Here is a 26813-nt window from a genome sequence, read left to right as displayed (position 1 = left end):
CCGAAAATCGCCGCTGTCCCCCCCCCCAGCCCGCAGCTCTCCTCCCATGCTCTCTGCTGCAGGCGCCTACGATATTTCTGGCAGCGGGGAAGAGCAGAAACCGGGTCTCCTGCGCCAAGCAGCCCGGAAAACCCGTATCAGCACAGAGACAGGGCGCTCCTCTGCCGTGGGGTGGTCCTGTGCGCCCCCCACGAAGGTTCCCTGAGAGCTAAACCTGAGGTGCTGCCCTCCCAAACGCTGTCAGCCCCCACCGCTGAGCTGCCGAACCGCTGAGACGGGAGAGCTGCCGGAGCAAGAGGAGGAGGAGGGGGAAAAGCTCCCGGGTGCCTCGGGAACCCTAAAGGGAATGATGCCCCTCTCAGAGGAGCTGCAATGAGGTGCTGGAGGAAGCACAGCCCCCAGGTGAAGCGTTGGGGGGGGGGGGGGGTCAGTTTAATGAGGATTTTGGCTGCCTCGCTGCAAGCCACACTCTGCATCGCACCCACGGGGGGTGGGGGGTGGGGGGAGCTCTTGGGAAGGACAAGCAAAATGTCCCCGTCCCCGGGCTCAGCGCTGCTGCACGCAGGGAACAGAGAGGAAAAGCCCATTTTTTTGTCTTTTTTTTTTTTTTTTTTGTCAGTCTCATCGAACCGTAGAATCATTTAGGGTGGAAAAAACCTTTAAGTTCATCCTTCCCGGGGTGCATGCAGCCCTGACCGTAGGAGCCGGGTTTTTGGCCATGCAGCTTTCTGCACCGGCACAACCCGTAGCAGAGCTGATCACTTGCGAAAGAGCGGTCCAAAGAAGGTCAAACACACCCTTAACTCTTGCCCCTGCTTCCCCCCCCCCCCCAGGGCAGGCTGGTGGGGGTACGGGGCACGGCCACAATGCAGGAAGAGCTGTCACCCCGGGTCCTCCATGGGCACCCCGGGGGGAGCAGCCCATAAAACCCCTGGAATATGTGTCCTTAATGGCTCCGGGGCCAAGGGCAGAGCATCTCCGGCGGCGCGCCCTTGGCCAGCACCGCGGGAGGGGGACCACCTACCCCAGGTCACCTCTTGGTCGCAGCACCCATGGGGACAGGGGTGCACAGCCCAGACGGCCTGTGAGCCACGCTGCTCACCCCCCCCCTTGCCCCTCCACCGGCACGACCCTCGGCGAGTCTGCCCGTACCTTCCCCGCAGCATCCTCCCGCCGCATCACCAGCTCCGCTGCTCCGCGCCTGTCGTCGGGATTCAGCCCCGTGTCCCTCTCCTCCGGCGGGTCATTTCGGTCACGGGAGACGCAGGCGATGAGCGGAGGAGAATAAAGCAGAGCTGCCCGCAAGCTGCCTGCAGAGAGGAGGAGATGGCAGGGCGGCTGGCAGCCTCCCAGCAAATCAGGCTGCAGAAGCGGTGCCTTGCCGAGGAGCCGCAGCGCCCAGGCAAAGCCCCGAGTTTGCTCGAGTGGCTGAGTCACGCTCCCCGCCGCGGCGATTTCCACCCGCCGCTTCCGAAGGCACAGCCTCCCCCGGTCCTCGGCCCCACACAGGGGTGTGATGAGCAGGGGATGCTTGGGGGACACGGTGGTACCCTGGCACACGGATGCTGCCGGAAAGGAGCAGCAGCCCGGCGGCTCTGATGGAGGTTTGGCAAAGCGTGATGAAAAATCCCTGCCCTAACTAGCAATATCCGTCAGTCTTTATAGTCTAAAAGTGTATTAACTTTGGGTTTATATATATATAAAATATATATATTAGTTATATATCACTGTGATGTGATGAGGTAGCGGAATTTTACTGGAGACTCTGGTATTGCTCATGCTTAAGTAAAGCAAGGCCCAAGCAAAGAAGGACTTTGCTTCAGGGAAGCTCAGAGCTCTCCAGGAAGGATAAAGGACAGCTTTATCCCTGGGACAACCGAGACAACGCCAGCATCCCGCCCCCTCTGACCCGGCTTTGAAACCCTCCCAGCATCGTCTGGCGTCACAGATCCATAACTCAAGCAAGACGGACTCCAGGGACGCCTGGATCAATAGACAAGCAGTGAGACCGCTGCAGAAGTCGAGCGGCTTCGCAGAGTTTCGCCGTGATTAGCAATTACGCCCGTGGGCGTTCGCGATTAGTCGAGTCCTGTTGTACCTGGCTGCTTGAAGGGTGTGTGAGAACCTTTGAGCCAGTGCTTCCCCTCTGCCCATTTCAGGTCGTCTCCTCCTCCCGTTATGCTCCGTGCCCTCAACGAAGTGGCTCCTCCGCTGGATTTGCAGCCGCTTAACTTGCGTTTGCCGCAAAATGCGCTTAACAAAACCAGCAGTCATCTTCCTGGGGAAACGCGCTGAGCAGCAGAACCAAGCCAGGAAGGCAGCCAAGGCTGTGGACGCTGCGGCAGCCAGCGGTTTGGCTGGCTGTGGCTCAGCGGCAGGTATGCCAGGGCAGCCCGGGTGACCACGGCTCGGAGCCAGCCGAGGGCCCTGCGGCCGCGAGCCCCGGCCATCCCCGACGGCTCTTGCTGGAGAAGACTGTAGAAGATGACAGGGCAGCACCAGGAGGTGGCTGGGGAGAGAGATGGTGCTCTCATCCTTCAGGTCTGGAGCAGAGGCCCCATGCCCCTCGTCATGCGGCCATGGGCTTGGGCGCTGGGGCAGCCCGTTAAACCAACAACCAAAGGCAAACGCGGTGGGGCCACCACGGCCTTTAGCTCGCTTTCCACCTGAAGCACGTAAGGTCGCGCGGGCCATCTACGCCACGGGTTCTTCTGGTTTTCCTTGAGCAAGAGCAAACAGCTGAGACGTTTCGTTGAGAGAACAGATGCCACTAATAAGGCAGCAAATAAAACCCATGTGCAATGCTTTACGGTTCGGTTGTAATTAACTCCGCGCTGCCAAAAGAACTGAAGCCAGAGCTCCGCATTAATTACGCATTAATGTGAACGTTGATCCGCTCTCGGCTGGCGAGCTCTCTGGAGACTGGGGCTTTTATTTCACTTTTGCATGTGCCAAAACCACCATGGCCCGCTGGGACCCATGTGGAGCCAGCACGCTGGGGCGGTTCCTGCTGCTCCTCCTAAAAGACCAGCTAAAACCCAGCAGGGCTGAGAGCAGATCCGGGCAAGTTAACATCCAGTTGCAACAGCGGGAGGAAGGAGATAGGAGCACGAAGGGCTCCGGCCACTCGCTGGGGGTTGTGCCCACACACGCGTCCCATGACCTGGGTCAAATTCAGCCAGATTGAGGTTTGTGGACCAAAATGCTTTTTCCTGCCAGCGCTGCAGAGCCTTTGCCAGGATCAGCCCGTTGCTCCAGGTCTCCCTCAGTGGTGACCAGATGACTGTGTTCCATCAGAACATAGAATAGGTTGGAAAGGACCTTGAAGATCATCGAGTTCCAACCCCCCTGCCGTAGACAGGGACACCTCCCACTAAACTTCTTTCCTTTGAGGGTGGCAGAGCACTGGCACAGGCTGCCCAGAGAGGCTGTGGAGTCTCCTTCTCTGGAGATCTTCAAAACCCGCCTGGACATGATCCTGTCCGACCTGCTCTGGGTGACCCTGCTCGGGTAGATGGACTAGATGATCTCTAGAGGTCCCTTCCAACCCCCACCGTTCTGTGATTCTGTGACCCTGGCTCTGTGGGAGATTCGGTCCTCTCAGAAGCCATCGTGGTGCTGCCCTGGCACGGCCAGAGGCCATTCCGAGCCAGCGAGGAGGAACTTCACTGCAGAGCAGGGAGGTTGCCTCCCTCCTCAGGTTCAAATGACCTGGTGAGAAAGGACACATGCCTTGGTCTGCCAGAGGAAGGGGGTCCCTCCTGCATCTTCCCCCTGCACCCCAAAGGCACCATTTGGGCCCGTTATCTTCAAGGAGTTCCTATGAAGGATGTCTCCTTCCAAGGGCCTTTCCTGAAGCGATGCCTCTTGTCCGGTGGAGACAGAGCCCAGCACAGGCTGGGAGGAAGGAAATTACGGGGTTACAGCACTGGTAGATACGGGGAGAGCAACAGACATCACCTACCTGGACATGTGCAAAGCGTTTGACACTGTTCTGAGCAACACACTGGTCTCTAAACTGGAGAGACACAGATTTGATGGACGGACTATTTAGTAGGTAAGGAACTGACTGGATGGTCGGACTCAAAGAGTTGCAGTAGACAGCTCGATGTCTAAGTGGAGACCAGTGATGAGTGGCGTTCCTTGGGGGTCAGTACTGGGACTTTGTTGGCAGCATGGATGTTGGAGTGCACCTTCAGCAAGTTTGCGGATGACACCACGCTGTGTGGAGTGATTGACACGCTGGAGGGGAGGGATGCCATCCAGAGGGACCTGGAGAGGTGGGCCCGTGCCAACCTTATGAAGTTCAACGAGGCCAAGTGCAAGGTCCTGCATCCCCGCAGGGGTGAGCAAACCAGCACAGAAGAAACCAGGCACGGTCACTCTCAGCATCTCCAGCACCGGTCCTGGAAATAGCAGCTCGGTGGTTTGGCTCCAAGCCTCGTCCCATGCCTCAGGCCAGTGGAGGACGGTCAAAAGCTGGTCCCGCTGCCTGCCCCCAGGCCAAGTTTTGGGGACCGAGGAAGGGTTTCACACTGGCCGGCACAGCGGACAAGTACCGACGGTGGGGGATCTTTGGCAGACGGACCTGCCACACCACTACCCGCACATCTGTTACCGAAATCCAGCCACACTTGTGTTCCTTCCCTCCACCGCCATCCATTATATATGTCCGGGATGGGTTAGTGGGGCTCGGTTACACGTGAGAAATTCCATCGAGGGGCTGGAATAGAATCAAGAAGCAGCAGATCAAAGCCTTTAAACACCGATCACCCGGCAAGGATCCGTTACAGATTCAGCCTCTTAATCCCTCCCAGGCCCTGGCGTGGGCTGATGCCCAACAGAGCGGCTCTCGCGGGGGGATGAGCTGACGCCACCCTGCAATACAGCCGCAGCACCAGAGCGGGTTACGCTGTGCTGTAAGGGCGGGGGGGATTTTGCCGAAAGCCCTGTGAGGGTTGGATCTTCCTCCAGGCATCAGAAAGCCGCTCACAAACGTCCTGCCTTTCCCTTTTCCCCTTCCTGGGGTGCATCCCCACAGGGACAGGGATGGAAGAAACCAGTAATGGCCCCTCTCCTCCAGTTCCAACATCCACATCCCTCTGTACCAGTTCCTGAGCCGTACCCCACCCTCTCCCCCAGTTCCCAGGGCTGCATCCCTCCCTCACCCCAGCTCTGCAGCAATGAGCTCGGAAGCGGATCCAGGGGAAGCTGCGCGTGGTCCCCTGAGCCCGGCTCTTCCTCCCATGCCCTCTGGAGCCATGATGGAACATTGCTGGTCTCCAGCAGGTAGCGGAGCCGGCTCCTGCCAGCTCCTGCCTGGACACCTCCAGTGCTGCTGCAGGGGCTGGGTGTCCTTTCAACTGCTGGCTGGACTTGATCTCTCGAGTGTGGTGGCAGGACTTGAAGGATGTCATGGTCTCCAGGACCATGACAAGCTTCTGTGCTACCATTTATTGGCCCCAGTTAGCATTTCCAGCTTCAAATACAGGAGCTCAGGAATATAATGGTGGATTGTTTGCCTCCTCTGCTTTTCCTGAGAATACTGTTGTAGCACGACATGCTGAAACCACCTACCTGAATCATTTTGCGCTTCCTGCAAATACACTGAGGACACCACCACGAAGCTGAAGAGAAGGTCAGGGAGCCATCAGAACAGACATTTCCCGAACAGCAAAGGCTTTAGATCCCTTTGGCCAAGGTGGGTCTTGGGTGCCAAAGGAAGGTACAGGTGCAAACCAGACCCGTTGTGGCCTCACACACAGTTTCTGCACAATGGTTGGCATCAGAAAGCTTGTGAGAAAGAAATGTCACCACCAAGGCCTCCCCTAGAGCCGCACACCAACCACAGAAAACCTTTGGAGACAATCGATGAAGAAACTCAGCATAACCATCTCTCCTACCTCTGCTGTAGACCAGAAGCAACGCTAGGCCTTTGTCACCTTCACTGCCAAGGGACTCGGTGACAGATTTCGTGAAGGCCACATCACAACTCCTGAGTTAGAAAAAAGAACTGCCAAAATCCATCCCCACTGTTTACAGTGTCTCCTGCTGCCCACTGTCCCACAGTTGTCACACAAACTCTTGTGATATTCCACAGCAAAGCTAGGTAAGGTCCAGTCCTGACATCCAGGACTGCCCCACGTCCTTCCAAGTCAGCTGGACGGCACCACCAGGATGGGGTCCGGCGACAGTACTCTCCGTCCCACAGCAAGAGGTAGGCACTCCCTCGGAATATTTAAGCCGAGTGTCATTAGGCAGGAGCTGGAGTTCTCAGGGTCTGTCCCCATAGTGCAAATCCATTCCCAATCCTGCTGCTTCCACGACGTTATTCAGGTTGTGGAGAAACATCCAGGAGGTTGGATCCACAACCCAACACCTACTAACAAACAGGCATCAAAAAGCCCCTCTAACCACTGCCAGAGCAGAGGGAGGCGCAGACCATTCTGCAATCATGCCCAAAGACACAGCCATAAAAATAAAAGCTTTTTATTTTTTTTTTTTTTTAATATACCATTACAGAAACATCTGAGTAACATTCTCAACAGGACGGGCAGCTCCACGGCCCCGGGGGCGAGCGTCGGCAGCCAGCTCCGGGGTCTGCCATGCCATACCCCTGGAGCTGCCACTGCTCCCGGTGCACGACGCCCCGCTCCTCGCCCTCGGTGGGGAGACCCGGCCCTCCCGGTGTCAGGGCGTCACCTTTTTGTAGGTAATGTGGAGGTGCTGAGTCATGGGCTGCGTAGTGGTTGCCATCGAGACAGTTTGTTCGAGTTTCCCATCGGAATTGAGCCTGAATTTTCTGGTAATCTAAAAAGGAGGGGAAGAAAAGAAATGAGGAAATTAAGCAAACAGCATCCACAGGCTAAATTCCTTACTTGAGCTTTCTACCTTCCCTTTGCCGTCCTTGTGTTTGTGTCAGCGCATCACAGATGGAAGGACATGCTCACTACTGCCATGCGAGAAAATGAGAAGTTTTCTCCCCTAACAAAGGAGCCCTTTCCAAAATAGCAGCTCCCCACCCCAAGACCATTATCCACAGAGCAACGCAGTGTCCCGGCCCTACTACTGACATCCCTCCATCACAAGAGCAGCTCCCAGCTGGCGGCTCAGGGGGATGCTCTGGGCTGGATGATGTCCCAAAGGCAGCCTTGGGCTCCACTCGGCTCTCTGCTGGTCACCACATCATGCCAGAGTAAGGTGTTGCAGGGGCTCCACAGGCAACATCATCCCCATCCCTCCACCCCAGCATGCTGTGAGTCAGTCTGCGCTGCACCAAACCTCAAAAGAGGCAATTTGGTGTTGCCCTCTAGAGCTGGACCACCCGGGACCCATGCAACCAGACACTTGAAGCCAGGGTTCAGCAGCTTCCAAACTGCAGGAGGCAGCAGCTAAACACCCAGTGCTCAGCACAGTTTGTCGGTCTGCTCCTCGCTGTCACCAAACTAAAGGAGAGAAGTGGGACCACCTTTTTTGAACCTCAGCTCACCTCCCAGAACAACGCTCTGGAGGGTGTCACTCCAGCATGAGAAGGGCCACATAACCGTGTGGATGACACCAGGGCACAGCAGCTCCCCGAGCGAGCGCTGCTGTACAGAGGCAGTTTGGCACTGACCCATGCACTCGGCCCTCCGCGCGATTTCACCACAGATTGGCTCCACATCATCCCGAAGAGCTGCTTATACTGCCTGGTGGCCACTTGCTGCTTCCCAAGCTGAGCACAATTCCAGGGGTGAACAGAAACATTCTTTGTAGTGTTCCTCAAATACCCCAAGTAGGAAAAGGCAATTAAAAGGAATACAAAAGACACTCGTCTTTCACAAGAAATTATCTCACAATGTCTGACTTTAGCTCAGGGTTTCTGAACGGCTCATTTTTTTCCTGACTGGACCACTGTAGGTCAGACAACAAAGTCTGAATGCCAAAAGAAGGAAATTAAATGAACTGGGCAAAAAAAGAAGCGGGCGATTTTCTCTTAAAAGCAAGCGTCAGTCAAAGGCTGGCTGACGGTGCTGTGGGAGGGCAAGCTCCATGTACAGCCGAGATGCACAGGGAGACTGCAACTTCCCACACAGGAGAAGAAACACGAAGCACTGGGAAAGGGCCATGGGAAATTGCTGAATTCAAGGTAAGACACATCCACTGGTCTTCCCTTGTCCACAAGTCCAGTCATTCTATCACAGAAGACAACCAGGTCAGCCAGGCACTGTTTATCCATGGCAAAACCATACTGACAGTGCCCAATCATCTTCTACTTCGCACGTGCAGAAATGTCCAGGGGCTGCAGTGAAGCTGACCAGCTTGTAGCTCTCCAGGTTGACATTCAGGTGCTTTCTGAAGGTGGGTGACCCCCGTGCCACGGGTCTCCAGTCATCAGGAAACTCCACTGACCTCCATCACCTTTCAAAGATAACACAGCAGCCCTGCAGGCGCATCAGCCAGTTCCCTCAGCACCCACAAACTGTGAGGACAGTCCTGAAGTCTAAAAATATTTGAAAACCTGTCTGTTCTCCAGATACTCGCAGGGGAATATGAGCAAGGTGTTTGGAAACAAATCCGGTCTAAGAGTGCTCCTCTGCTGCCTGTAGAGCATTTCATATCTATACACGCAGGCTGGGAGCTAAGAGCCGCTTAGGTTGGAAGGGACCTCAAAGATCATCTAGTCCAACCTCCCCGCCCTGGGCAGGGACACCTCCCACCAGCCCAGGTTGCTCCAAGCCCCGTCCAACCTGGCCTTGAACACCTCCAGGGATGGGGCAGCCACAGCTTCTCAGGGTGACCTGGGCCACTGTCTCACCACCTTCACAGTGAAAAGTTTCTTCCTGATACCTCATCTAAATCTCCCCTCTTCCAGTTTGAAGCCATTCCCCCTTGTCCTATCACTCCATGCCCTTGTAAAAAGTCCCTCCCCAGCTCTCCTGTAGGCCCTCTTTAGGGACTGGAAGGGGCTCTAAGGTCTCCCTGGAATCTTCTCTTCTCCAGGCCGAACACCCCCAACTGTCTCAGCCTGTCCTCTCAGCAGAGGAGCTCCAGCCCTCGCAGCATCTTCATAGCCCTCCTCTGGCCCCACTCCAACAGGTACATGTCCTTCTGCTGTTGGGACCCCCTGAGCTGGAGGCAGCACTGCAGGGGCGTCTCCCCAGAGCAGAGCAGAATCCCCTCCCTCGCCCTGCTGGCCACGCTGCTGGGGATGCAGCCCAGGATGCCGGAGGCTTTCTGGGCCACCAGCACACATTGCCGTCTCATGTTGAGCCTCTCATCAACCAACATCCCCGAGACCTTCACCTCAGGGCTGCTCTCCATCCATTCCCCACCCAGCCTGGATTTGTGCTTGGGATTGCCCTGACGCACATGCAGGACCTTGCACTTGGCCTTATTGAACTTCATGAAGTTGGCACAGGCTCACCTCTCCAGGTCCCTCTGGATGTCCCATCAGCATCCCCTCTAGCAGGGGCTGCTCCTCTCTGTCCACACATGGAGCTCCCCACACCTCAGCACGGCCAAGCCAGCAAGCGCCTGCAACACAGCCCTGGCACAGGGAACGGGTCTTCTTGCCTGAATTATGGCTCCGTTGAGCCACAGCTGTCCCGAATCACTTTTTTCCAGCAGGAACACAACATTATGGTGAAGTTTTCTCAAAATGAGCAACTAAAGCAGCAGCACACATGCCCTTCTCACAACACTTGTGGTCTTTGTTTCCATGGGCAATTTATGCTGTTCCCCCTCTCCTCCCGCCAGTCTATCTGCTCAAATTTCAGGCAGTGACTCTAAGAGAGTGGTCCATTTTATTTAAATGTTTGTAATTAAGAGCTCCGCTGCCTTGGTGACATCTATAGTATTTAACGGCTTTATTTCTCCTGCTATAGAAAGGAGGCAATAAAGCTGCTCCTGGGAAAGGAGAAACCCAACAACTTAAAAAAACGCATCCGAAGGCAGGGGAGTTGGGACTACCTTTCAGTTAGGACATTGTTTGTGTAGGCACATACAATTGTTGGCACATTAGTGAATTTAGGGAGCACGCTTGTGACACTGGCTGCATCTGCACAAACTTGTGCTCTCGGTTATCTATGGGTTGGTTTTATAGCACATGAAAAAAGGTTGCAAAATTAAGGCTTAATTCCAGAGTAAGACCATACTGTATTTGCCCCGATCAAAGTAGTGTCTTCTCTCCCGAGAGCCACACCTCACTTGTCACACTTCAACAATTGCGGTCCGTCACTTGGTTCACACGTGAAAACAAAACGGATGCAAGAATGTGCCAGTACCTACTCTTTGTGCGAGCTTGTTCAACCTCGCTGTCTTTCTCAGCTGCTAGACAGCCGAGACAACTTCATAGGTGACAGCTAGGATTCCAGCGGTGACCTCAGTATGCCACACTAACTCCAGCAGTGCCATCTTATGCACAGCTGGCTGTACCCCATCCAGCTGTGTCAACAACAAACCACCGCTACACAAAAAAGAAAAAGCCAAAACCCAGGAAGCAGTCAACCAGAACTAGAGCTGACAGCAGGCGCCAGTCCTGCCAAGCAGCCACGGATGGGAAGAGAGCCCATAGCATCTTGTGAACGTCCTGAAAAGCAAGCAAGATCTGCCAAAACCAAGGCGGAGCCCCAGTGAAAGGCAGCCACTGCTGATGAGGCCCAATACTGGACATACCTCACGTGTGCACCCTCATACTGCAATTAATCCAGAAGAGCAGCATTGAGAAGTAACACCACTGCCGTGCAAGGGTATATAGACAAAACTTTCCTATTCCCTTTCTTAAGGACCTGCTACCGGCCACTGCTGGAGACAGGATTCTGGGCTGGCTGGTCTGATTCAGCACATCAGTGTTTATCTTAACGATCCCTTTGGGTCTTGTAATGTATGAAATAGCTTCTGAAGGCTGTTACAGAAAGGATAAGCTAGGATGCCATACAATATTTCCAAGAACTCCTGATGGCAATCTGTAATTAAAGCACATTAATCAACCTGTCCTCTCAACTAGACACCTTCTGGGGCCAACAATGCTCTGTGAATCACTCACAGCGTGTGCACTCACCTGCTCTACATGGGGCTTCTTGGCAAAGGAGATCCTGGCTATGGAGTGAGAAGCTATAGAAAGCTCTTGTCCGTTCACCTCCCCTTCCTCCACCTCCACCAGGCCTAGTGAGAAGCAAGGGCGTATATAATTAGGCTACAAAGGTTACTTAACGATGTCACAATTATTAGGCTATGTAACAGACCACCGCTCTCCCTTAAGAACGGTTTTATTTGACCTAGCAGAAATCGACAACTGCAAATCCACACAACCTCAGACATATAATGCTGCTTAGAAAAATCTAGCAGACTTACTCATACCGTGTGGGATGAGTATCGCATTGCAACTGGCAGTTTTCCCTTCAGCACCTGCTCTGAGTTTTAGACGCAAATTTAAGCATCAACTGGGTTTTAACATGCACTTATTATAATTTAGATGTGGTTCTCTCTCTCGTTCAGTCCCTGTAAGTTGTGTAACAAGTACCAAGGCACTACATCCAGGCAGCAGGGAGATTCTCCTCGTTTAGGTGCTAAAAAAAAAAACAGACTGCACTGAGATTACTCTCCAAAATCATTAAGGAACAGTAGGAGAGCAGCTCCCCTACTCCAGTGCTGCGGAGGCTCTTGCTAGTGCCACAGCCCAGGCAGGGTCTCTAATAGGGAACCTGCTATACGGGTCACACCAAACACTCCTGGATGGAGAGGCTGCAAAGGGGGTTTAAAACCATCGCAGCCCCACAGGCTCTACCCTGGCCCCACAGAATCAAATATGGCAAGTGTTGACACTGGTAACAACAGTTTAAGTGGAAGTTAAATATGACTCTGATTAGGAGTAGCTGGCCAAGTACGACAGTAGAAGGAGGACTCTATACCCAGGAGCTCATGAACCAAGGCACGCACCTCTCTGTTTCCACCACAGGGTCAACTGTGGCCAACTCACGGGAGCAGTGGGAATGGAGCATCTTATCTGTACACATTTCCCCTGCCGCCCCACAAAAAAAAAGACTAGGATGTTACAAAGACATCAAGAATGTCACCTGCCATCATTAAGGCTCAGACTGCAATTCTTGTTAGAGGCAGGGCTTCTTTTGGTTTACAAAGCTACATCTGCAAATACTACCATATAATTTGAGGAAAGGATACCCCTCAAGCCTCCTGCATGAGCGGTATTTCGACTTGCAGTCCTTTCCTGTCACAGAAAGCTAGAAAGCCACACTGTGTGGGCAAAGCCACATAAGCCAGTCCTAGAAACCCAGTGCTTTTGACACAAGCTCATTTATTAATTTGTTTTCTCTGTAGCTTCAGCGCCAAAGAGCAGCATCACTACTCTTTGGCGCTGAAGCTACAGCGAAAACAAATTAAATGGAACTGTGAGAGGTGCAATAATTTTCTGGAGAAGTGATGAAATGGCACAGCAGGGTAAGGACCTCCTCTTTTCCCCAGCACAGATATCAGGGGTGTACCTGTGTTCTGGGCACTGATGAAGGCCACCTTATTAGTGTCAGGTTTGAGGCGGATGAATCCACATTCTCGGTGCATGGGCTTCCTGGTGTCCGGATGGAAGGCGTTGAACCTGAGGGGAAATCAGAATACAAAAGCTGCTGTTTGTTGCACTGAAAATACAGTGTTTGGCCTCGTTTCCTCTCAGAGGAAACTGTATTTTATTTAACCGCATGATTGCCTGCAGTATTATTTGAAGAGTGAAAGACTGACAACGCTTCACGGTTGGGAGATGTAAACATGTAAAAGTGCAGTTACTTTACAGGCACAGCTATTTCTTAGAGCAGGAGTTAGTTATTTAAGTTCAAGCTTCATACTTTTCACAGCTCTTGGGTCCTTCTAAGACCTAGCTCTGAAACTCCCTCAGGAAGTCAGACATTTCACAGATGCTGAAGCCATACTCTGTCTCAAATACTTCCTTTTCTCAAATCAATAACTAGCATTACCATATCATCTTTATTTAGCTTTTAAACCTGGCGAGTTGTTGTTTTTTGTATATTACTTGCTGCAGGCAGTAACAGAGCAGACTTATTTCTCCCACCACCCTCGTCAAAAAGAAAAAAAGTTCAGCTTAGGTTCTTATTTATTCTTCACAAGACCTTAGAGTTTTATGTTTGATCACCCATTACGTGGGTGGTTATATACATCAAGCACGTTCACACATTACATTAGTGCTACAGCAATTCCTTAGTCTACACAGGTAACTGAATTAAAGAGCAGCTTAAACACAACAGCAAGCTAGGAATTTATATAGTGCAGGGGACTATCCTATTGGTGTTTCTTTATTCTGGACTAATCTCTTCCTTTTTGTACTGTTTTTTATAGAATTTCCCACTCTGCATCCTTCTACGGGAAAGGAGACAGAGTCAACCTCAAAGCTGCTGCTGCTGCTAAACGTGCAACCCAGAACTCCCTCATGCAACAGCAGTTTCTATACCTGCCTCTGTCATGCAACTGGGATGTGCCTGCTGGAAACGGCAGCCGACACCAGTCCCCTTAGCTACCATGACCTGTCCTGGGGCTGGGGATATGCTGCATCATCAGCTGCCACCCCAACGGTAACAAGGCAAGTGTGCAAGAAGAGCGTGAGCAAGGCGCTTGTCCAGGCACGTGGTCTGTGGCAAGCTGGAATAGTTATCTATTAAAGAAGTACTGAGAGCCGAAAAGCCCAAAGCAAGTGTTTTCTATGTGAAGTAAAATATAGTGACTCACACAGAGTCAACATTTCCTAGAAGACCAGCAGCACAAGGTGCAGCACATGGCACAAGAAACCCGTAGGCTCCAAAGAACTGGAGACAAAACCCCTTCTCCCCCTTAAGCACACCTAAGGCATGCAGTTAGGGAGGCATCTGGGTGCCTCGAAGCTGCATCTGGCTCCCTAATGTCCTCTGGGTACAAATACACAAATTACTCCTCCTGTTTGGCTTTGTCTCTGTATAAAGGATGTCTGTTTTTAACCATGTGGTTATAGGAAGAACCAGGAACCAGACTTCTATCAGCAATGCAGGGCCGCACCCCTGCTAAGGGCTGCCCGAGCATCTCGGCCTCTGTGCCCTGCAGCGAGTAAAGCCAGGTACCCTACAGAGTTGTGCCTCATGGTGGGATTATCTAGAATCAAAGGAGAAATGAACTCAAATCAGGCTTCTTTCCATGCTTGGAGTATTCAAGAGACATAGGGACTGTCTCAGAACAGTCAAGTGGCACTGCTCCAGGAGCTAGGGAGGAACAGGGTCTCTGTCCTCCAAGCCTGCTGCCTATTTTCCTGACACTTCCCAGAGCCCAACAGGTCTGAGCTATAGATCTCCTTGGCACAAAAAAAAAAAAAAAAAAAAAAACAACAAAAAAACCACAAACCAAACCAAAAAGGCAACTCAAATCAGCAACTGTTCAAAAGTTGGAGACAGAGATCTAAACCGAGCAGGACTGTCAGAGCTTTGTTTCTTTGGGAAACTGGACTATAAACGTCACATGCTGAGCTGGCAGCTCTGTCACAATGAATGCCGCACACCAGGAACAAGCGTTGGCATCTTGTAATTATTCTTTTCTCTGGTTTTCAAAGCAACAAACTTTCCAACTCACCCCTCCCAAATGAATTTTGGAGCAGCACTGATCAGCTAGCTAACATGTCACTTCTTTTCCTCCAGATTTCTTTTTGATTTCTCTTTGAACAATTACCTGCAGCCAAAGCAGTTCAGCTGTCTGCCTCCTATCCCATATAAGTTTGTTAAACACGTTAACTTTTCTCAGATTTTCAGTGGTGAAGACAGAGGACCACAGTCTAAAATGGACACACACTTGGCAGCCACGCCACAGCGCCTTCATTTATTAGATCTGTAAGTGGGAGTTTCACAAAGCAGAATGACAGCAGTCGTAATGCTGTTACCTGAAGATTCATTTCTAATCAGACAGCTACCACCAGAAAGAAGAATGGTGGGGGTTTTTTCTGGCCATGAGGACAGTACATCTTTTGGCTAACGTGCACCCAGTGCACAGCACATGAAAGTGGAAGGATCACTGCTCTTTCAAAGGTAGGTACAGAATTTGCACAAACAACGGTGATGTCCACGCTGGGGCCATTCTTTGTACCATAAGTTACTCTCACTATTGTAAGTTATAGTCACTTTCACACCACCCTGAGTTACTATGCAACCCTCACAAGAACTGTACGCTGCACCACGGCCACAGTCCCAATCCTGCACACGTGTGCTTCTGCACGAGTTCACAAGTGTGAACTCACTTTTGAAAAGCTCTGCAGAAGCACACTGTACTCTGGGGCTAGCGAATCTTCAGTGATTGCAGGTGTGCAGCCCTGGGTATGTTGCAACAGCATGCCAATTAATCACAAGTTTTAAAGGAAAATTAAAGTCAGACCACGCAGTTGCGTATCATTACAGCGCCTCATTTGGTAGGTGAACACTCGTTTACTTTGCCGCTGGAAAAGGAACTCAACCAACAAATCTCACTGGAGCCATGCCTGCTCCGATCCAAAAGCTGCTGCCAACACAGATAAACCCATAGACTTACGAGAAGTTGAGCATGGGCTGACCAACATGAGAGATGTGCACTTCTTCCAGGTACTGGAAGGGCTTCATGGTAGGGAAGGTGCCGTCTCCTGGCGGGTCTGAGAGCCAGGTGCCCAGCATCCAGGACAGGGGCTCCATCACAGGATTCAGCTGGGGAGTCTCTGTGGAGGAAGAAGAAATAATGAAGAAAGAAAATTCAGGGATCTGCTTACCACCGGGTGGAGGTGAACACCAAACACCTCAGAAATGCTCCAAAGCAGCAGCATCGCTTTTCTCTAGAGCAGCGTCAGCTCCAAGGTGCAAGGGGAGACAGGGAACAAGGAACAGTCACAGAAAGCAGGTCTGTTTTCAAGCTTGCTCTTGGCCTTACGTAGAGCACTATTTCAGGTAGTCCATTTCTGACTTGTCTCTGTAGCTTGATCTGAAGAGAAAGCCCCCTCCCATCTACACACAAGGAAGACGACTGAAATCTCAGCATAAAGAATTATCGCTAAATGACAATTACATCTCTAATGCTCTGGCCTGATTTTTCTCAAGCACTGAGTACATATCATTCCCATTTGTTTCAGAGACGAAGGAAATGAGTCCTCACTTCAGAGGAAAAAGAAAATCAGGCTGCATACATAGTCAAGATCAAACTTTGACTGGTTTTTGGTTTTTTTTTTTTTTTTTTAAGAGGTTAATAATGACCTGCACTTCTACAACGAGACAGGAATTGTTCAGAAGTTGTTCTGCTTAGGTCTGGACTAAGGCTAAGTAAAATGTTTTACAAAGACTAGTGTGCCTGCAAGTTAAAGCGCAAATGGAAGAAGAGAAAGCTACTTCCCTTTGTCATTGCATTTATTACGAAGCAACAAAGGTCTGTTTCACAGAGTTAAGACTTCTTTAATGAATCACTTTAGAAGAGCTTTGATAAACAAGTTTTCCATTTGGCTGTGACTACAGAGGGTGTGACCTGAGAGAACAACTAAATCAGAGAAACGCAGACAATTTAAAACCAAGTGAACAGCAAAGCAGACCCATTCCTAAGGTGTAAGCAGGGAAAGCGATACAGCATCAACATGATCTCAGGAAAGACCAATACCAATAGAAACAAGGTGCCCTCTGTTCTAGGTTAGCTATGTTATGCAGACAAGCACGACTGAAGTATACTTAAAGCATGTCCTCCTCCCACTCACGAGATAAATGACTCATACTGGCAGGGTGGGAGTTGAAGGGGGTTGTTTTCCACACCTAGCGATATCACCTAATACAAGAACAAGCTACCTGTCCAGCTGGTCTAGAAGACACAGACTTAGCTGCAGGGAGAAATTATGACCTGAAAAGGTGATACTGCAGGTAAAAATTTGCTTGATCTGTCCGAGTTTCACTTTGCTTACTCCCAAATATCAGGCTAAAAAGACTGAGCGAGGACAAACGATGGTGAGTCCACACCCGGAATGCCAAAGGAGGGGGAACAGAAACTTTCCCAGGTAAGAGAGAATTACCACCCATGTTATTTATTCTCCCACAGATAGCAGGTTTAGAAAGCCAGCCGGCATGTCAGCGAGATGCTGCTGATTACTCTTCTTTCTCCTCAAGTATTTTACAAATGAAGCAACATGAGAAAACATGAGAGCTCGCTATGAAATAGGTGATAAACATCTACAGCATCAGAGCCAGCCTTTGCAAAGACTGTCCTGCCAGCCTGTGCATTCACCACCAGCTTACCAAGGTGTTAAGAAGGGGTTCCTACAATCCTTACGGCAGTGTTTGTGTACCGGACAGTATTTCATTGTACTTAACCTTCCACCTGTACTGCAAGCAATCAAAGCAACAGACTATCATTTTCTGGTGCAGCAAAGACCTTAACACAGTGATGACCCATAACAAAAGTCCAAAATTATTGCTACAAGAAACCCCATATTTCTACACTGCTTCTTAGGAATCGGTCTCCCTTTCTGCTTTCATGTTGAGAGCACGCAGTTTTGCCAGTAAGGAGAGTATCGCTACCCCGTCCAACTGGTATTTGCCTTTCACTTGCATACACTGCATTTCTTTCCAAGCTTTTTTGCAGGCTCAAACTCCCACCGTGGGAGGGAAGAGCAAAGCTTTGAAAAGCTAGACGGGACTGCAGCCTGGGCTGCTGCTGCCCTCTCCTGGGTCAGGAGGTGGCAACAAAGCCTAGGAGCGGGATGTTTTCCATTACCAGAGCGCTTGTAATAGGGCACTTCATTTCCTTCTGCTTACCAACCTCACAGCTTTTCAGGAAAAAGCATCAAAATGACAGATAAAAAAAAAAATGGCGTTAGCTATTTCCACTCTTTAGACTAGGTTATAAACCAAGAGAAGCCAACCGACCGTTTCCAGCACCCACAGCTTGACCCCATTGCCTTGCTGTGCAGCGTCCAGCCAGGCTGGAGGTGCTTGACGGGCCAGGCTAGTCTCACTTCTAAAGAGCTGGACTTCCAGCCACCTGAAAAGTGAAGATGTGACTGTGTATCCTGAAGTCTATGGTATCTGGGTAAACAACACAGCCAACCGTCCACTACTACTTTGCCAAATTACCTGGATGGCAGCGAAGCCAACGTGAGTTTTTTAGTTCTTATGTTGCTTGGAAAAGCTGAGAGCAAAAGAAGTGCTGGTGGGAATAAGGACCAGAGACTCAGGGAAGCGCAGAACAGTAAACGCATCCTGATCACATCCTATGCAGTGCTCTTCTTACCTTCAATATTGTTCTCCGACTAGTGAACTAAGTCCTTTTTTCTCCCTGGCAGTCTTCAGTGCCAGAGGGCTGAGCTGAGAGACTGGAAAAGCGAGAGTGGGGAGGCAGACAGGAGAGAGGCTGATTGAGTCCATCAGAAAAGAAAAAAAAAAAAAGCAGTGATTTGAAAAGAAATTTACTTCTTAAGTTGTGGTTGGGATGGGTAAATGCAAGACTATTGAGGCAACAAAAAGTAGAGTTTAAAGAAGAAAATATCTTTGTCTGCGGAGCTGCTTTGTTTCAAATAACAGGTTTATAGATGTAGTCACCGTCAACAGGAATTTCACTGACGAAGGAGCATGTACTTGCCTTTTTGAAGATCTAAACTCTTGGCGCACCACTTTTACAAACAACCTGCTACTATGGCTTAAAAAGTAAGCGTGTGACGATATCGGGAATACAAACCACGTCTGAGAATTTGTGGCGCAAGAGACATTGGCCACCCTTCTCCACATTTACAGCTTCACACTCAGATGGGGTCCTCTTAATCCTAGTCTCTTGCCTCCTCATGCAGAGTTTCTCTTTTACCTAATAAGAGGGAAGCTCACACTACAGACTCTTTCCTAACAAGAGCATTCCTGGACTCGCTTTTCCCTATCAGGTGATACATTTTCTTGAAGCCATTAGGGACCCAGCATCTTCGAGACCTCGGCTCCTCTATGAAATCCAACAGAAATCAGCCCCGACGCTCACAAGTTGCAACAGCTTGGGAGGCAAAAACCACAGGCACATAAGCAACCTGATCACCTTGAACTCTTTTCTTCAGGAAGCCACTCAGGCCAAAACTGCTGTGCCCAGGTCCTGGGCACATGAGTCAGTTCCGTTTCACCATCTGACCCCACTTCATCCCTCGGAACTCGTGGATGAACTGTTTCCACATCTTTCTCATTCACAGAGGGGTTAGAAGTCAAATCCCTCCCTGCACTGTAACAAAACCAGAATGTAACCGGCTGTCCATGCTTTGCAGCGGGAGATGGCGAGCTCTCCCTGCCATGAGACAAACCAGACAAAGCGGCTGGACAACCCCCTCGGGCCATGTCTACACAGGCTTCAGCTAGCGTGGCTCTCAAGTGGGATCCCTGGCACAGAAAGCTATGCTGGCACAAATTCCTACGCAGCTTTATCAGTGAAACAAAAAACAAACCGACTCACACAGCAGCTTCTCAGTCTTCTCAGGGTCTACAGCAACAGCTGGGCAGCCTCCTGCAGTCCTTTCTTCCACCGAGTTGCTTACTGGATTTAAATCATCATCAAGGTTCTAGTAATTAAGGAGCAGCCTTGTTCAGCACACTTTTTCCATATTTAAGTATAGAAGGTGGCTTTGTACTCTGCTGCCCTTCCCTGAGCGTTACACCACTTTACGCACTTTGATGCTCCCCCAAAGTAAACCAGTAAAGCACTCCCAGCACTGGCGTGCTCTGGCTCCATCTCTGCTCTAAAAAGGTGGGAATACAGTTATAGTCATGAATTCTCATCTTACGGCCTATCTTCGTAATTAATTTCAGGACAAAGCACCAATATGTTACTGCCTCTGCGGTAAAACACTCCCGTGTCTGTAGTCACTGCCAGAGTTCTCCTGCACTACAAAATACAGAGAAAACATTTTTAAAGTTGTACACTGTTATGAGAAACTCGAGCATCCTACCTGAGCTTGCTTCAAAATATTTTACTTTCTCTCACATATACCTTAGTTATCATTTTCATTGCTTCCTAGTTAAAAGCTGGTTTTCATTGTGAGTCATTGCCGACTCACCGCAGAATTAAATGCTTAATGCGCAAGCTGTGTAGGCTCTTAGGAAAAAAAACCTAGAAAAAACAAGACTGAAAAAAAAAGGCACCAGCAGAGCAAAAAGTCTTGTTTACCCCCTTTCCAGCTGCCTTTCCCTCCGAGGAGGCAGTGAAAGAACCATCTCCCTGATCAACCACATCCCAAACTTGCTGCGTGTCAGGTCGGTGCCTGCACGCTGGCTGCTCCCGTGCAGAGCACGAGGCAGCTGACCTCCCACCCACTGCAGGGCAGCATGTGCTGGGGCCACAGGCGCTGTGAAGTCTCGCTAGCCTCTCTCGTGATACCCTCTGCCACAGTTTCAGCCCCGCTCCTCACCTGTGTGCACATATTCCTACTCCTTATCTCACTTCCACCTTACTTTATAGCTCCCTTGTTCTTTGTAACACCCACTTTATTGACCAGCCTTCTAGCCTGGCTGTTCCTGTCCCAGACGAGACAGAAAAAAAATAAAATCATAAGCAGCACCTGCCATTCCAGAATAAAAGCATTTTTCTGCCAAAATCATTATTCTACTTCAGAAATATGGGTGTTATTTTCTCAAGAGAGTTGCCTGTAGGGAGCTACTTCTGCGAAAGCAATTCTAGCAGTTTCCCTCAACAGCCACGTTCCCAGCTCCACATTAGCGTGCAGCCGCCAGGTTAGCAGAACCTGCCCTGGTAGAGGCAATTTTTCTGCCAGCGCATCTCTGTGACTCATTACAATCATTTCATTTCGAAGCTAAACCGCACAGGGACCTGTCCTGCTCGGACAGATGAAAGCACAGCATCTCGCATCCTCACACAACCCCATTTCTCACTGCCACTGAGGAACATGATTTTGCTAATTGTTTTCTGCAACACAAACAGAAACCTGTTGACCCCTTGATGGGAAACACCACCTCAGGCCCCACAGACATCAGGACTCCATCTCAGCACAAAACGAGACATTTAATGTTCGACTCCTCCTGCGTGTCCCCAGACTTCAGCAACCATGCTTCATTCACATGTAAAAAGCATTATAAACAATGGCACTTCTATGTGGCTTTGTACAAATATTGAAAAAGAAATCTAAGCTGGAAGGAAATACAATTTCCTACAGATTCTTAGCAAAATTCTAATCATTTTCCACATGGACCCATTTTGCAAACTCTCCTGCCTTTAATATGACCTTCATGGGAGCAGACATGGAGTTTGGAAGAAGCTCCACACACGCCCAAGCGGCTGAATTTTAACAGCTTCACCTCCCTGATAAATACGGCTACTTCAATGACATCGAATCATACCTGCATTCGCTCCACTGCCGGCCATAGTTTGCAGTTATTTTTCTATTGCTTGGTCTAGGCTCTCTAACCCCCTTTGCTCACCAGAAAGTGTTTTGCGCAGGGTTGATAAGATGGCTATAAGGGAAGTGATCTCATGATTAGGTAAGACAGTTGTGCCAGTGCCTGCTGGGAGATGTAGTTTCACAAAAGAAGCGACCCTAGAGCATGCTAAGACAAGGCGACCTCGTGAAAGAAGCATCTCTGATCTTCTCTCTGGGCTAGCACCGGGGGAGTACGATGCAGCAGAGCTGCGAAACCTTCAAGCAGAACAAGATGGTCAGATGGTACTTGTGCGTCCGAGGAGAGCGCTGTCAGAATAGTCTCCCCATCCTCAGGACGCTGGATCCATATTTGCTCGCTGGCTCGCCTTAATTTCTCCCAGTGCATCCTGTTGTTCTCCAGAAGATGCATTTAACCTCATTCTGCCTGGCGCACTGTGCCTAACCATGCTCCTCTGCTGGAATATTCCTCAACCTTTGGTCCACGGACCTCAGAAGCGGCCCGTGAAACAGAAGGAGACATCTTCCCATCAACCAAGTGAGCAAATTCAAAGTTTAGCATGGAAAAGCTCACTGTGGCAGCTGTGCGGGAAGCAGCCCACGGCTTCTCCTAAAACCAGTTAGTCGATCCCCCTGTTGAGCCAGGTTGGGAAACATCGCTTAAGCGCACCGGGACAGTTCAAGCAGTCTGGGTGAGTTTGGCTCACAGCGTGAGTCACCAATCCTCAAGCGTGGCTGGCAGGGACTGCGTGTGCAGCAGTTTTGCAGAAACCTGCTCTTTCCAACTGGTTGGAGTTTGGGTATAGCCAGCAGAAATTTACTTGTCTCACTGGAAGAAAATACCAGTTGAGAACTAGCAGCAAAATGAAGATCTGCTTAATGGGGTGAGGGCCTAAAGCTCATTTTTCTGCTTGCAATTTGCTGGAAGCGGCTGAACGTCAGGCAGCAGCAAAGGGAGGTCCCGCCACGCGTGGGGTTGGGATGCAGACACGCAACAACCTGCACGGTCAGTCCAGTTGGTTACTTCACTTACACTCCCCATCCCCAAGGCACCGACTTTGGAAGAACAAAATACGCAGGCTCAGGTTCACAGCTAATAATACCACCTCAACTACACATCAGCTGATTTAGGACAACTAAAATGTAGCTACTACCACAGACTGTATTATTAACCTAATATGTTACTTGACTGTATTTTTTATGAATACCAAAAAGTCCTTCTTTAATTCAGCTTTGGTTTACAGTAAAACTTAGTGTCTAGGCATAAACCAGACTGCCCAGCAGCAGCCAGCTGCACTTAATCAGGTATTTTGACTTCCATAAACTATTACCATGAAAACACAAAAAGCAATGCAAGGCAGAAGAGCACCAAGATTAAGCTAAAAAAGGAGAAAAAAAAAAAAAAAAAAAAAAGGCCAGACAGCCACCAACAAAGCCTTTAAAAAAAGTCACTAGCCAAAGGGTTGCATAAGAACTTCCCATCGCACCAAGCTACAATCCCAGAAATGGTTCATTTTGACATATTGATGTCCAGATGGCAAGTTGGTCAATTCATTAAAAAAAATAATTACATTTTCCCTTAGAAAGTAGAATAAGTTCTTATAGATATAGAAGATATTCTCCATATATAATTCTCACGTTCTGAAAGATGTATGTGTAAGAACATCCATCTCAGGAAAGAAAATAAAAACCATAGCACCTACTAGAATAAAGAAAAACATCCTGCAGGACACTCTTTTTGCAATTAGTATCTCAATGAAGGTATCCCAACAAAGCTAGACACCCCTTTTATATACATATATATGAGTGAATGACAATTATAGAACCCTAAAACTGTAATCGCTTATTTTCTTTAGTTTGACACCAAACCAATACAAAAATACAGACCAGAAGGTACAAATAAAACTATGCTGATTTCCTGTGGAGGGAAAAGATTTTTTTTTTACCCCCTCTACCCAAAGCATGAGTTTTCCCACGCTGGAAAATAAAAACACATGGAAAAAGCAGCGTTGGGTATCGACCTTCAAGAATTTTGTCAGGATTTATGTTCTTGCACTTGAGTGAGGAAGTAGGCCATGCTATAATAGTCTGGAGAACTTGTCTTTCTATGCCACTATCACATTTCTGACCATGTCTGATACTATATGGCTTTAGAAAAAGCTGTGAGGTTTCTTCTTTAGGAGGAGAAACCTCAGAACGGATGCAAAAATTAACCATGAGGGGACACCTAACCATCCACAGGTGGCTGCTTCTTCAAGAAAGTCCCAAGTCATGCATCCTTCACAAGGCAACCCTACATTTTCTCAGCATCAAACATCATCAGATGCCCCCAAACTCTTCCCCCAAATTATATCGTGCAACAAGAGTCATTGAGCAAAAGTTTTATCAGTATATTAAAGCACTCTCTCTCTTGCAAAAGAGAAGGTTATGGCCCGATTCAACTTCTCTGCAACAACCTTTTTACATGACCTCATCCCCCCCGAGTTCCCCTATGTTTTCAGGTGTCGTTTTGGTTTTGTTGTTGTTGTTGTTTTCCAAATCGATACAGAAGTCATTCTCCATCTCTCCCCACTTTATTATCTGTTTCCTGACTTCCTCTGCCTTCCAAGGGAGGAAATGACCAAACCAAACACGGGCACTCAGTCACAAAAAGTGACCTCACTGTATCATGACATTGTCATGTTTGATACCTACCACCTCACTTAGATTTCATATATCCCGAGTACTCGGTGCAGTATATGAAATCTAAAATCAGAAGTACTTCTTACATCACTGGAGAAGACAACAACAGCTTTCCCAGATACCTGCTACCTATGACAGCTCATTAAGACACCAAAAAAAAAATCACAGGCACACTCTAAAGGAAGGCTATCAAGTAACAAACAAAAAAGTTGAAATAATCCAGGAAGGAAAAAAAAAAAAAAAAATCATCAAGAGAGTTGTCTGCAACACCATGACCAAACTTCCCATTCCACACCAGGAATCGCCTCAGAAACTCGGGATATAAGAAATAGCTCATGCACCCCAAAACCCAATTCTTTCACCTGTATCTGTTGGTCTAATACAACTAATACTATTCTCCTTCCAAAAATGTACCTTCCTCATACCTTCTACCCACCACATCTTTACGACCTCTAACTTAAACAGCTTCTTATTGCTAAGAAAACGGGGAATTCTGCCTCAATGCAAGGCCACTGGGGATACTGACCACAGTCCTGGGATAGCAGGCTGTTCAAGTAAGGGAAACTGATCCTCTTCAGCTCATCTAGCTTCTCCTTCAGCTTCCTGACTTGACTGTCAGAGCGACTGATCCTCTGCCTCAACAGTTTCAACTCTCCGTTCTTCTTTTCTACCTGCTCACGCAAGCAGCACACCTGACTTTTGCTCTGCCTGGAGGAGAAACAGTACGAGTGGAGGGAGTCGATGAGCTTGCAAGCTCCCGAGGCCGACATGATGACCTCGTTGATTGACATGGGGTTGGCATCCGTGTCACCCTTCCGCCCCACCACAGCCTCAGCGGCAGGCTGAGGGGTAAGGTCTGCTGGGGATGCCGACAAACCCTGGGAAGGTTTCTGAGGGGTCGCCGTGAGGGATGAAGTAGGGGAGCCTTCTGCTACGGCCTTATCGTGTCCCATGAGATGGCTGCTGCAGCTTGGTTCCACGTCTCTCTTTGGCCTTTTCCTTTCTAGCTGCTCTTTTGGGAAAGATGGCCTCTCTCTGGCATGCTTAGAGGAAAAGCTGTAAGAATGCAGGGAGCCGATGAACTTGCAAGCACCAGAGGCAGGAGGTGTGAAGTCGTCGACCGAGACGCCGCTTCTGTCTGCTACCCAGCTCCCTGTCCAGGTGGCTTTAGGACAGTCCTCCACAGAAGATCTCTCAGGCTTTTTCTGAGGTCCAGGCTTTGCAACCAAATTATCACCTAACGTCCTTCTCCGAGGGCCGTCCAGCTGACCGCGGAGGTTCTCTTCCTCCTTGGACATCGATCCAATTTCCGCTTGCAAAGTCGCCTCCTCCATCTCTTCTGTCCCTTGAATCACCATGAAGTCCTGGCCAGAAGACGAGGTCCTCTGAACTACCTCACAGCCTCCTTCCCTTGGGTCTTCTCCATCCTGCTGCGGCACCTTGCTCGCTATTTTTCTTCTGCTTCTGACATAATCCAGGTTGTCGTGTTTTTTCTCTGCAAGCTGGAAGATGGTGGGGACAGCAGTGGGCTTCAGCAACCGGTGCTGGTCTTCCAGCCGCTTCGAAAAACTGTCTTTGGTGAAATGCTCGCTGCAGAGAAACGAATACTTGGTGGGAGTCCAGTTGTCTCTCTGAACAGCTTTTAGCCACTGAATCAGACGCTTTGAATCCTTCAGAGGGAATCTGAAAAACAAACAGATAAAAAAACATTAAAAAATAAGCCGCGTTTTGGAAAGCAGAAGGGTTAGCCCTCTTCGGTTTAGGAAATTCTCGCGAACGCTGTATTTGAACAGGTTACGCTCGCTTGAGGATTCTTTTCGCTTTGGTCCGAAACGCTCGATATTTGGTCCCGCTGCTAACGGCCCAATTTCACACACAGCACCGAACTAAAAAGAAAATCTAAAAAAAAAAAAAAAAAAAGCTTCGTTTCCCATTTTCCACCAGCAACCCGCCCGTCACTCACCTGCTCATCTACCCCTACCACCAACGCCGAAACCCACCCCCGGCTCAGCCAACGCATCGGCCGCCTCCGGGACCCGCTTGATGTTGACGCCGAGTGTATTTAATACGATGCTACTGTAACACCTGGGGCTCTCCCAAAACTCGGGCGCCTCTCCCAAAACCTCTCCGGCCGGCGATGAGGCGGAGGGAGGGAAGGAGGGAGGGAGGGGGCCAGGCCTCGCCCTGGGCCCGGGCCCAGGCCCCGCCGTGGCCGGGGGCAGCTCCCCCGCCCGCCACAGCCGATCTCCGCCGGCGCAGGGGAACCCGTCGCCGGTCCCCGGCGCTGAGGGAAACAAAGGGCGGCCGCAGCCTCTCGGGGGCCCGCAGGGACGGGCCGGCACGGCGGGGCGGGGAGGGGGACGCCGGCCGCCCCCGGCCCGGCGGGGGGATGAGGGAGGCCCGTTGACGGCACCTGAGGAGGGGCCGGGGGCGGCGGGGCTGAAGCGGGGCCGGGCGGCCGCCCTTACCTGTGGAAGGAGACGGCGCCCCGGTGCGCCTTCCCCTGCCGGTTGGAGCAGTTGGCGGCGGCGCAGCAGATCACCATCTCCGCCCGCCGCCGCCGCCGCCGCCGCCGGCCGGGCCCGCCCCGGCCCCGGCCCCGGCCCCCGCCCGCCGGCCCGGGCCGCCGCCAGCCGTACAGCAAGATGGCGGAGCCAGGTCACCCCGGCCGCCCCTCCGCCGCTGGGGAAGGGGTTTCTGTACGGCACTGCCGTCAACCAAGATGGCGGCCGCCCTACGGCCGACGCCATTTTGACCG

At 50.3% G+C, this 26813-nt stretch overlaps 1 protein-coding gene across 2 annotated transcripts; it reads right to left on the bottom strand.

The window, feature by feature from the left end:
* Positions 1 to 6481: 6481 nt before the first annotated feature.
* On the bottom strand, positions 6482 to 26634 carry THAP4 (THAP domain containing 4). Of its 2 annotated transcripts, XM_082487261.1 has the most exons (6): positions 26524 to 26634; positions 24582 to 25738; positions 15544 to 15703; positions 12483 to 12592; positions 11042 to 11145; positions 6482 to 6810 (listed from the first exon to the last, which is right to left on the bottom strand). In XM_082487261.1, exons 1-6 carry the CDS (start codon positions 26598 to 26600, stop codon positions 6691 to 6693), a joined length of 1728 nt encoding a protein of 575 aa, XP_082343387.1. In that variant the 5' UTR covers positions 26601 to 26634; the 3' UTR covers positions 6482 to 6690. The 2 variants fall into 2 exon arrangements, with proteins under 2 accessions (XP_082343387.1, XP_082343388.1); XM_082487262.1 differs by lacking the exons at positions 24582 to 25738; positions 26524 to 26634 and adding an exon at positions 21336 to 21418.
* Between the last annotated feature and the right edge of the window lie 179 nt (positions 26635 to 26813).

This window comes from Vanellus vanellus (assembly GCF_965231255.1).
Source record: "Vanellus vanellus genome assembly, chromosome: 8".
Taxonomy (NCBI): Eukaryota; Metazoa; Chordata; class Aves; order Charadriiformes; family Charadriidae; genus Vanellus; species Vanellus vanellus.
This window is presented reverse-complemented; position numbering and strand designations above follow the sequence as displayed.